The sequence below is a fragment of the Podarcis erhardii genome (assembly GCF_964252035.2).
Source record: "Podarcis erhardii genome assembly, chromosome: 3".
Taxonomy (NCBI): Eukaryota; Metazoa; Chordata; class Lepidosauria; order Squamata; family Lacertidae; genus Podarcis; species Podarcis erhardii.
Window position 1 is genome coordinate 89,301,211 of NC_138507.1, and position 12,227 is coordinate 89,313,437.

The window sequence follows — 12,227 nt, forward strand, 5'->3', positions numbered from 1 at the left end:
TGTCTTGCTTTGTTTTATTTTGTTTTGTTTTTAAAAGACACTAGCTCGATTCCATTAGAATTCACTATGGAATGAACCAAATGTTATTGTACTGACACGATAAAAAAACCAGCTGCCCTGTTCTCCGCATCTGCCATCCAACCTTCTTCTGCCAAACCATCCAATGATACCACAATTGAGTTCAGGCTGAGGCTGCTCAGAGTCCTATGTGGCTCCTGGTTCTGATTCAGCAGGTTGTGCTGCCATCGCTTTCAAGCGAAAATTCACATCTTCTTCATCTTTTTCTTGCTGCGTTGGTTAAAGACCGGTGATGATCCCATCAGGCTGTCAGGGGAAGGAGAAGCATAGCTGCTTTCAGAACCGTCTGGGCTCTGTGGCATGCCAGCTTCACTCATGCCTGACATGGGCTCCTCAAACACGTCACTGCCCAGGACCCCATGGTGCCCATGGACGTGGCCTTCCTCACTCTCTTGTGGCTCTATTTTCACCGGAAGGTTCCAGAGAGGGGAAGTGTTCACTTCGCCACCTAAAAGGCAGTTGGGGGCGGGGTAGAGAAAGAGAGAGACTTTACTCATCAGATGAGCAAAAGATACAAAACATAGATATGATGAAAACAAGAGACCAGGTAGACTAGCTAGTCTGCATAAATAACATGTTAAGGAATAGAGAGTTGGCATATAAAAACTGCTGACACTTAACTCATGAAGTCTTATTTTTATATCAGGATTAGGCAACGTGTGGTTGGACTGCAAATCCCATCTTCCATTGGCCATGCTGGCTGAGGCCGGTGGGAGTTGAAGCCCCACAACCTCTGGAGGGTCATCAGTTCCCCAGGGCTAGTATATATGGAAGGTTTCAGAAGTTTTGGTGAATTTTGAGGAGAAAGTGAACTAAGTAAAGAGAAGAATGAACTGTGCTGAACCAATGTACTCAATGGAGACTGGACTGCTAATCCTGGAGACAAGGAAACGTCCAACAACAAAGGACAATGTGTTAAAAAGCCATTTTATCATCCTAAGACAGTGTAGCTTTAATGTGCTCGGCAACAGTACCCACTGGATGCCTGGTGGGACACTCTTCAGCAACTTGGTGAACAGCCTACAGAGCTTGTCATGGAAAGAGCAGAACAATGGCATTTTTCATTATAAGCAACAATCCACCATCAGAGAATCACAAGGCATTTTGTATACTTATAGAATGTTAGCCTCTTCCCTCAAGCAGTAAAGCACTAACGTTGAACTTTTCAGTGGAATCATTTGCATCCCCAAATGACTTAGGGATCCCTCGCTACATTTCACATTTCAGAGGCCATACACAAGAGCAATGAGCCCCAGCAGAACAAACAGACTTGTGTTTTCAAAGCCCGGTTAAAACAGAGCGGGATATCTAGACTCCTTTAGCTACATATGCAGCTAAGATTAAAGTTAATAGGAGAAAAGACATGAAATGTTTTGAGTGGGTTTAATTGGGTTTCTTAATTGCATGGCACAATGGATTCACACCAATGAAATTAAGTAGGCTTTACAACCATCAAAGATGAAAAATTATAAAGACTATTGCCCTTTGTTTGCTTAGCCTTTAGAATGGATTAACATTCCATTTTCAAACTTTATTTTAACTACTGCTAGGAACTTTACTAAATTTTATTGCAAATTTGAAGGCAGAAGGGTAGGGTCCAGTTCATCACCAACAGTTCCCTTGATTGTAGCAACATTTCCCCCCTAGCTTTATTCACCACTTTTTAAAAATCAAGAGGCTCAATAGACAACCAAAAATGTGAAAAATGATGGAACTTCTAAACTAATATCCAAGTATCTCCCTTCTACTAGCACTATTACAAAGGCACTGCCTTCAAATGAGCCACACTTTGTAGCATTTTCCATTTCAAAACAAAGATCAACACAGCACTGAAAAGCATCTCGGTTTCCTCTTTTATGAGTCAAGGGTCTACCACGCAAAGGAACTATGTACCTGAGGTCTGCGGAGACACTTCTGCTTCCAGGTTAGCTGAGAAGCGCTCACTCTGAGCTCCAAGCACTCCCACAGGCAAAGACTGGTCCCCAGATGCCAAATCCCCCTCCAGCTCCTCACTCATGGGAAACGTGATGTCACTAACTGGCTCCTCTTTGATCTTCACAGGTTTCATGTCTTCTGCTGCCTTCTCAGGGTTCACAAGCTTCTCATACTCTTCAGAAAGTTGCTTGCTTACCTGTTGGTAACCACATGGCAGAGATAAGGAGGTGTGGTTTGTGACAGAGGGGCTTGGCATCCATCTCCTTCATGACCAGCTCACCCCTACCAAGGCAAGTTGTCTATGATGGAAGATGGAGCCTGGGCTGGGCTATGGTGAAGGCCGCCATCTTTCTCCCAGCATGGGCTTGCCTCCATCTACGCTTCTGCCTGACTGGCTTGGATTGTGCAGAGTCGGGAGGCGTGTTTGGCTGCATCTACACTATACATTCAAAGCAGGCTCATGCCTCATGCCACATGCCACTTTTAATAGTCATAACTTCCCTCAAAAAATCCACAGAACTGTGGTTTGTTAAGGGTGCTGAGTTGCTCGGAGACCCCTATTCCTGTCTGAGACCTAAAATACCCAGGCTTCCCTGGGGAAAAGGATTGACTGTTAAACTATTCTGAAAATTGTTGCCCTGTGAGTAGGTCTCTGAAGAACACTCAGCCCCTTAAAAACAATCAGATCCCAAAATTCTTTGAGGAATACCCTTGCAGGAATCACATCTGAGAGGCAAGGCAAATGTCTTAAGTCTGTGTCCCAGCATTATCTCAGTAGAAAAGAACATGTGAAGAATAGCTATCTTCCACTCTGGTAGCGCTGTGGTCTAAACCACTGAGTCTCTTGGGCTTGCTGATCGGAAGGTCAGTGGTTCGAATCACCATGAGGGAGTGAGCTCCCATTGCTCTGTCCCAGCTCCTGCTAACCTAGCAGTTCGAAAGCATACCAGTACAAGTAGATAAATAGGTACCACTGCGGTGGGAAGGTAAACGGTGTTTCTGTGCGTTCTGGTTTCTGTCACGGTGTTCCATTACCCCAGAAGCAGTTTAGTCATGCTGGCCACATGACCCGGAAAGCTGTCTGTGGACAAACACCGGCTCCCTTGACCTGAAAGTGAGATGAGCGCCGCAACCCCATAGTCACCTTTGACTGGACTTAACCGTCCAGGGGTCCTTTAGCTTTACCGTTTACCAGTAATATAATAACACCAAGGTCACACCAGAGGTTCACTGGTGCTGACTGGAATGGTAAGGAGCTCCAAAACTGTGACCTTGAGGTTCTTACAGTGAGGAAGGAGCCTTGGCCCTGTATACTTGAAGGAGCGTCTCTACCTCCATCATCCAGCCCAGACACCAAGGTCCAGCTCTGAGGACCTTCTGGAGGTTTCCTCACTGTGAGACGTGATGCTACAGGAAACCAGGCAGAGGGCTTACTCGGTAATGGTGCCCGCCCCATGGAACGCCCTCCCATCAGATGTCAAACAGATAAACTATTTGACTTTTAGAAGACATCTGAAGGCAGCCCTGTATAGGGAAGTTTTTAATGGTTGAGGTTGTTTGTATTCTTAATATTTTGTTGGGAGCCGCACAGCGTGGCTGGGGCAACCCAGCCAGATGGGCAGCATATAAATAATAAAATTATTATTATTATTATTATTATTATTATTATTATTATTATTAGCAATATTGCCATGACTCCTGTAACCCTGGAGAATTATAAGAAGCAGCTTTCAAGCAGCTGTTATTTTCACTCTCCCATTGGCTTCATAAATCTACACCTCTTTAGGAGAACTCCAGGAATCTCTGCAAACAGATATATTGCAATCTGCAGGAACGTACCCATTTGAGATAAAGCAATGGGAAGCCCCTCCAGGCTAGACATTTTCCCCAACAGAGAGCAATTCTTGCAGGTGTGCAGTGCAATCTATCCCCCAAGCTCCCGGAGCAAGGAACAACTTCGCCTTTATCGATAGAGAAAACACATTCACGATTTCCCTGTACTATGAGAACCATGGGAATTAGCTCTCTTGCCTTGCTGTGAGCATACTGCTTCCTTCTCTTCTCACCTGCAGCATATAGCTATGATAATCCTTGATCCGGTGTTGCCAGAACTTCTGCAGAGAGAGCACACTGCCAATGCCCACTTCGTGGAAGACCTGCTCCATGACATCTGGGAAAGGGCTCTGCCCAAGCCGGGCTTCTCGGTCCACAGCAAAGCGCAGGAGCTTAGTGAACTTCAGGCAGTATTCATGGGCGATGTCTGTTAAGGTTTCCAAGACACTCTCGTTGGCACACTCGAAGCCCGCGTGGGCCAAAATGGTGGCAATGGACTGGTAGAGAAGCTGGCGGCAAGAGGTCCAACTCAGCTCCATCACTGGCTCTCCTTTGCCTCTGAAAGCAGACAAGGCAGCACCCAAAAGACTTGGTGAAAATGGGGCTCTTCTGGCTAGCGTCGCCTGGGACAAAAATTTCAAGCATGCTTAAAGTTCTAGCTAGCTTGAGATGGCTGGCATAAGACAAAGGAAACTTTACTCCCCTGAGAAAAATGGTTTGGTGCTACTTCAAAGTTAGATTCTTTGAAGTAAATATATATATATGTGTGTGTGTGTGTGTGTGTGTGTGTGTGTGTGTGTGTATAAAAAAGAGAACACGGCTGCCAATTTCTCACGAGTTCAAAGTAAAGTGTTTGCTTTGAGGTACGATATGTAACTCCTGCAACTTTACCTCATGGCGACACATTCATATTAATTACAGTGAGGTTCAAAACACCCTACTTTTTAAGGGGGTCTACACAGCTTAAGAATCTAGAGCTGAATTCTTTGTGACATTTTAATCCATGGATGACTAAATGTTTTGGGGGCAAGGGCTGCATTCACCCATGAGCTGTTTGACAGGAGTGCCACAGCCACCCCACACTCTTACATGCAATCACACACCCACAGACAACACGCACCAAGCACACACAGGATACAGAGAAACACACACACACACACACAAAAACAAGCCACCATGAAAACACACCCAGTTCATCAAGTGATCAATTTTATGACTAGGGATGGGATGATCTGCATCCCCAGTAGAGTGTTGGGATGGGCAGAAGTTTGAACAGTGTCTGCTTATTATTATTATTATTATTATTATTATTATTATTATTATTAGCAACTGCTACCCAAAATAACAGTGGTCTTGGGAAGCCAGAAACAAATGCTGTTAGAAGGCCAGTTGGTCCCCCCAACTTAATCTGAAGTATTTCTAGACCAAACCCATTTTAGACTTTCAGCTCTAGTATCTTAACTATTTATTTATTTTATCTATTTATAGAAGTATTTCTATACTGCTATATCATAAAACAGCAGGGCAATGCAAAGCAGTAAAGCCTTAAACACCATCAAAACAATACATGCAATCCTTAAAGTGGCTGGTTCATCCATTTAAACACCAGCAAAGGCCAGTCGGGATTTTTTTCTAAAAAATCTTCAAAGAGACGTCTGAAAGTCAGAAGTGAGGATACCTGCCAAATCTCTGCAGGAAGACTGAACCACAGCATGGAACCGGCAACACTAAATACCTGGCTTCTAGTGGAGACCAGCTGGACCTCTGTAACACATGGGACAACTAACAGCACTCCTCTGGATGATCTCAGCGATCGAGGTGGGATGTAAGGGCTCATGTGGTCCTTAAGGTATCCTGGACCCAAGTTGCTCAGAGCTTTGCATATCAACACAATAACCTTCAATCTGGCCCAGTATTTATGCATTCCTCCATGTTTCCACACTAGTGTTGCTAATGATTATGACGCCAGGTCCGGATTTTTTGACATTTATGGCGTGGCCGAGGAAGCCTTCCTGCCTGGCTGAAGTCGGGTACAGACTATTACCTACTCAAGTATTTTTTTTAAAAATTCTGTACCATGCAAACTCATGATCTGAAATGAGTTGGGCATCATCCAGGTCTGGCACTAACACATGACATACTGGAGTTCATGGCAGGGCCTACCCATTATGGGGGACAGGAAGTGTGCTGATGGGAGCTGCATTCCATGCTCCTGAAATAGCCAATTTCAAAAAACAATGGGGCTGGGTAATTGGGCACACAGCCCATAATTCCAGATCAGGCCTGCCACCACGCCAACCCTCCAGTTCTTACTACGGGACACAGTATCTGCAGCAAGGGCTTGGGGAAGATGGTATATGATTGGCATGGACTGGATCCCCCTTGTTCTGCCAACTGAACTGTACCATCCCACATCAGTATATTGGGGGAGTGCTGTAGCTCAGTGGTAGAGCATCTCCTTTACATGCAGAAGGTCCAAAGTTCAATCCCCGGCATCTCCAGGTAAGGCTGGCAAAGAATCCCGCCCGAGACCCTGGAGAGCCACTGCAAAGTCTGGGTAGACCAGGGGGCTCCCAAACTGTGGTCCATGGACCACCAGTGGTCCGTGAGCTTCATTCAGGTGGTCTGCAACATGTCCATATTCATATTTTTATAGTACAATGGTACCTCGGGTTACATATGCTTCAGGTTACAGACTCTGCTAACCCAGAAATAATACCTCGGGTTAAGAACTTTGCTTCAGGATGAGAACAGAAATCGTGCTCCGGTGGCGCGGCGGCAGCAGCAGGCCCCATTAGCTAAAGTGGTGCTTCAGGTTAAGAACAGTTTCAGGTTAAGAACGTACCTCCGGAACGAATTAAGTACTTAACCCGAGGTACCACTGTATAGCTTTTGCTTCTCTTATTTCATACACTGTATTTTACGGTTTTGCCATTTGAATTCCATGTAAAGCATGTGCTCTATCGCTGATCAAGTTTTGGCTGGCTGGGGACATTACTGGATAATGGAATTCCGCCATCTTCTCATTCTCATCTGGTTCTAAGATGTATAGACTACCCCCCTCAATAGAGTACAGTGACAAATCTGCCAAGCCTTATAAATCAGAGTTCAGGTTAATGAAGTTTCAGGCATCATAAACTGGGTCATTTTCTGTTTCGATCGCTGAACATGACAGGCAGGCTATCTGTCAAATGCCCCCAGCTGAAGTGATGAGAAGCGTTATTTAACATGAGGCAAGGCCTTCCCTTTTCTAAGTAGAGAGATCCTGTGGCCCATTTCCTGTTTAACCAGCATGTCAAGGTAAAAGAATTTGGTGCATCTGGAAGCGGTGGAGGTTGACGCACATAAAATAATGGGCTGAAGTGATAGGCCTTTCCAAAGATGAGTAGAATGCTCAACTTTAGAAGGCAAAGGTTGCCTTCTTGCAATTGCTTCAATTTTATGAAACATTACACTGCTGAGCTGCATTTTCTAACCAGTGAATTACTGCAGAATTCTGTTATATGACCAAAGTGTCCTTCCAGGTAAAATAAAAGGTGGATGTTTGTGGATTTAAAGCAAGATTGAATTAGTTACTGATCCTGGTGGTGACGGGTGACCTCCAATGATTCAAAAAGATGGGGAGCTTTTTCCTTATTTCCCTTTTCTGATGTTGGCTCAGCTGTGCCAAATTCCCTCCTAATAACGCCTGAATTCTTCTCTGCGTTGTGCCTCCCTTCCTTGGCCTGCCAGTGTAAAACAGCAGCAGTTGTCAGCTGGACCTTAACCATCAGCACTAGTGTAAAATTGACAGCCCCTATGAGCAAGTGGTCAACAAGCCTTGCCTTTAGCATTGCCAATCTGCAGCTCCATCACCAGACAGGGATGGTGAAATCTGAAGACAAAGTAGTTGTACTCCTCCTGCCTGTTCCCCCACCTCACCCCCAGACACCCAGCCAACTACCCTTTCCTTCACATGGGGTGTAGCAGTCCTGGAGTCCTGCTTGTTTCTTCATTTAAAGTCATTCATAGGCTGCTACTCCTCCCTAAGGAGCTCAGAGGAGCATACAGTAAAAAAGAAAACACACAGAGGCACTAGAAAACAACAGAACTCGTGAGAGTCCAAATAACCATGAGGGTTCCAAAGCCTGATTTCCAAGCAAAAGTTTAACTGCCTTCCTGAACGCTGCATATGCAGATTGCCAAGATGGCCTCAAATAGGGGCGGGTCAGGGCACAGCAGTTCAGGGGCAGGCGGCTATCACGTGCAAAACGGGAGGGGTGGTCACAGGATATAACTAACCACCTCCATATCTGAGGCCCTGAGGCTCTAGGTAGGAATGGAACCCTTGGCAGAAAATCTTAACCCAACCCTTGATTGCCCATACAGAAAATAACTAAGGCTAGATACTTCTGAATAAATGCCCAGGATTACTGTTAATTGTTTAAACCACGATGGGAAAGCTGTCGCGTTCCATATATTTTTTAGCTGCAATGCCCATTACCCATAACCATTGGCATGTGTGCATGATGGGAGCTAGGCTCTGACAACATCTAAAGAGTCACAGGTTGGCCATTCCTGGTTTAAAATGTGGAAACACCAAGGGCCTATTCCACTAAACAGAGGGCTCACTCAGCAGTTTAAAAGAAAAAAATATTGAGCAGTGTAGAACACAGTAACAAGAAAAAAAAACCTCACATTTGTGTGGCTCAAAGCCAAAGCTCACATGGCCAACCACCAGCCCCCAAAAGACCCCACATCACACACCTGTAAAAGTCGCTTTCTGGATCGCTGTGCCGCAACTGAAACGGCATCTTGGGAATCTTGCTGTCGAGAGGAAGCAAGTCATCAGGGAGAGGTGGGGAGCCAGGGCAGGTGGGCAAAGGCTCGCTTTCTTCCATCTTGATGCCCTCCGCTTGCTGCTGGCTCTGACTCTGAGCCAGGGCAATGAGGCTGCGCAGCCGTCGGTTGTGCTGCATCAGCTGGATGGTGTGAATGGTGAGGCTGCATGGCTCCGAGGGGATGTCCAGCATGGTGGTGGGCTTGGGCTTGTTGGCAGAAGGCTGGTGCAGCAGGGGATCCTGGACCTCCACAGTGCGGAACTCTCGCTGGAGCAAATCAAAGGAGCTGCGGTTGGCTTGGCTGGACGAGACGGGGATCTCGCCCCAGTAGCGCAGCATCTTGCTTGCTTGTTAGCACGAAAGCTGTTGAGATCACTTAAGGGACTCTCACCGGAAGAGCAGCTACTCAGCAGGTCCTTTGCAGAAACAGGGTGGGCATTTTAACCTGGTTCGAAAGACAGGAAGAAAAATCCAAAGGTGTGTCATCAAAAGTTCTCCTTCACCATCCAAAAGCTCAACTGAGTAATAATGCAGCCTTCATCAGAAGCTGAGCAACATCCTCTTTAGGAAGTTATATACATACCCTAGAAAAACAGAAATTGCTGTGAAGGTGGCCTTACAGAGGATCTATAGATTCCAATTAGCGCTAGAGACGGAGTTGGTGGAAAAGGCTGGGATGAGCTCAGGCTCCCCAATACTAGTGTGATATTGTATGAGAACCAAACCATAACTGAAAAAGCCATGACTCTGGTCACATTTAAAACTCCAGCGGGGGGCCCCCTCTAATGGGGTGCCTGCTTTTAACATTAAGAAGGTTTTGGGTAAGAAGCCTAAACCCTCTCTACACACTGCTGTTTTAGACACCATGGCTTCCTCCACCCACCTATTTTGACAGTAAAACCATACACTCATTGCTTCATGAGATATGCAAAGTAGACAAGAGAACAAATGTAGCTCACCCATCAAATCTGGTTTGGCCCTGAAACAAAATAGCTATCAAATGACTGCAGAAATTGGGAAAATGCTCCGGGGGGGGCCGGCAGACCCCCAGTACCTCTGAGAGTCTCCCAATAGGCACGTTTCTGGAATGGCATGTCTCTTCACTCCAAAGTGCCCATCTGAAACACTTCTCTTATGAAAAGTGCACCCAAGTCTTCTGGCATCACGCAGCAAGAAGATAGAGACATTCGTAGATCTAAACTCCGTTTTATTCACAATATATACAGAGTCCATAATCACGTCTGTGCCCTCCAAACTCTGGCAGAAAACAGAAAGCAATCAGCAAAAGCGAAAGTACAGTCCAATAACACTCTCAGACAGAAGAGATAAGACAGTCTTCCATTCCCACACTCTTCTCAGACATCTCATGTGATTTATACTAATCACACTAACCAGCATCAGTTAAGTAAAATCCTAACATATGCCTGTTAAAAGCATGGGATTGGGGGAAGGGGTGGCAGGCTAAAAGCTTGGAAGTGGGATTTCCCCCCATTGTCCAAAATGCTGAGCTGAGTTTCCCCAAGACACTGAGGTGCTTGCAAGATGGAGAGGAGGGGGGGGGGGAAGAGGATTACAGACTCAGCAGCTTCCAAATCTATTGTGCAAATTAAATACTGCAAATCTCTTGTTTCTCAACAGAGTGCAAATTGGATTCAGGTTACACCATCCATGGCTCACAGACTAAAAAAAAGTCTCAAAACAATTGATATGACAGTAGATTTCAATTTATTCACGCTCTATGTAAACTATTCAATTCAAGACAGCTCCAAGATTAAGTCCCACAAACAGCTTCTGTTATTTAGGTTAAGGCAGAAAAGAACAGAAGAGGAATTTGATTGTGCGTAAATCATTCCTTGGGTGTAGTTACTGAGTCCCTTTGCCAATTCCCCTTACAGGTTTTTTTTTTTTTGCCATACCCTGTGGTTTCCTGGCCAAACACATTGCAAAACGCCTTCCAGCTCAATGCTGTGCACACTTCCCTGCATGTAAGCCCCAATGGAATACAGTAGGACTTACATCTGAATTACAAGGCATAGGATTTCACCGTTATGCTATCATACAGAGGTTGGTATCAAACAGCTCAAACAAGGCAGAAGTAACTTCTAAGGGTTGTCTCAAGATTTGCAAGTAGTTTTTGTGGATAACTGCAGGATTCTATTGATTCAATTCCATCAAAGCAAACTTCAATCTCCTGCATATCCAAATAGGGCTAAGGGAGACTCCTGCCGGAAACCCTGAAAAACCAAAGCCAATACAATACTGAGTTGGCTGGACCAGTAGTCAGACTCGGCATAAGCCAGCTTCCTATGTTCCTAGCTTTAATAAATGCTCACAAGCATCTGCTAGTCAATGCAGCCACTGCTAAAGCCATGCTAAATAGCTGAGAGGACGCTATTTCTATGTTTCATTGGTTTGGAATGTGTGTTTTGCCAAGGTGTTTTTTTTTGGGGGGGGGGGGGGAGTTGGATGCATTTTTGAGCATCACTTTCCCCCCCTGTGAAACTGACATTTCATTGTGCTTGATGTAAACAAAAGCTGCCCTTTTCCCCTTTTCCAAGAGCCCGTATGGAGTCCTTAAGTGGGTTCTCTATTGGTAGGAGTAAATAACAGAAGCCAACCAGAGAATGTTGAGAAGCAAAGCAACTAGTAAGCCTGATCTTTATTAAACTGTTGCAACAGGGTCCTCACTCACCAGATGCAGGGAGGAGGAACCTAGAACAATGGTGTGCAAGCCCTTATATAGACTTTTGAAAGTGCCAGCCTGTAGCCCAAGACCACCCCCAAAACATCATGCATACATCACAGAAAGAGGTGGTCCCCAGCAGAAATACATGGGGGGGTGGTCTAGAGCAGAATCCTGTCTGGCAGGAAACCTGTTAATGGTCACTGATTGGATTACCTGGGCATCCTAGCCATTCTTTTGTGATGATAAATACTTCATTCCTGAGTCCAGGTCACAGTCTCACCCTATTAATATCTTTAATGTGCCCTTAAGGCAGGATTTGTGAGCACAGAGACAATGGGGATGTTTTCCCATTTCCTCCCTCCTTGCAGGGAAACATTTGGTCAGTTTGGAGAAAGTCAAAATGGTTTCAGGACTGTCTTCCTGTACTGTTTCAGACATGTGGTTTATATATTTATGTACGTGTTTGCCTTGTACATTTAATTTATATATTTGAGACCTTAAACTCTTATAACATGCTCATTGCCATTTCTTAGATTTCCAAATGTGTCCCCAGGCCCCAAAATGGTGGGGACCCCTGGTTTAGATTGTTTGCTTGGGGAACACCAGACAAAAAGAGTAGGTGGGGGCACAGATTCTCCTCACTGACACATTTACATTTGAAAATGTTGCTGTGCAGGGTGCTTCTTTATTCAGATACATATGTGCTAAAGGCAAGTCGTTTTAAGAACTGCTTCAAATATGAGAGCCGGTAAGTAGGTATCTGCACACTTCAAGTATTCACCGTGTCCCTATATTGCATAAGTCGTGTCCTCATTTTAGGGACAGCTGAACAACACATACTAAAGGAGGCTCAGAGGGAAAGTGGGCTGACTTTC

At 45.2% G+C, this 12,227-nt stretch overlaps 1 protein-coding gene and 1 long non-coding RNA gene across 7 annotated transcripts in view; one reads left to right on the forward strand and one right to left on the reverse strand.

Annotated features, from left to right (window-relative positions):
* Window positions 1–12,227, forward strand: part of LOC309337628 — a 262,717-nt gene that overhangs the window by 225,219 nt on the left and 25,271 nt on the right. The window lies entirely within an intron of this gene.
* The window catches only part of SUPT7L (SPT7 like, STAGA complex subunit gamma), a 13,574-nt gene continuing 1,347 nt past the window's right edge, over window positions 1–12,227 (reverse strand). For 4 of the 6 annotated variants that reach the window (XM_081854199.1, XM_081854194.1, XM_081854196.1 and 1 more), the window contains exons 2-5: window positions 8,593–9,111; window positions 4,080–4,404; window positions 1,972–2,209; window positions 1–526 (exon numbers count right to left, since the gene is read on the reverse strand). In XM_081854199.1, the coding sequence (XP_081710325.1) occupies window positions 264–526; window positions 1,972–2,209; window positions 4,080–4,404; window positions 8,593–9,005 (1,239 nt within the window). In that variant the 5' untranslated portion in view covers window positions 9,006–9,111 and the 3' untranslated portion in view covers window positions 1–263. Of the gene's footprint in view, window positions 527–1,971; window positions 2,210–4,079; window positions 4,405–8,592; window positions 9,112–9,625; window positions 10,047–10,682; window positions 12,001–12,227 lie in introns of those variants that run through there. The other 2 variants (XM_081854197.1, XM_081854198.1) reach the window with 2 other exon arrangements.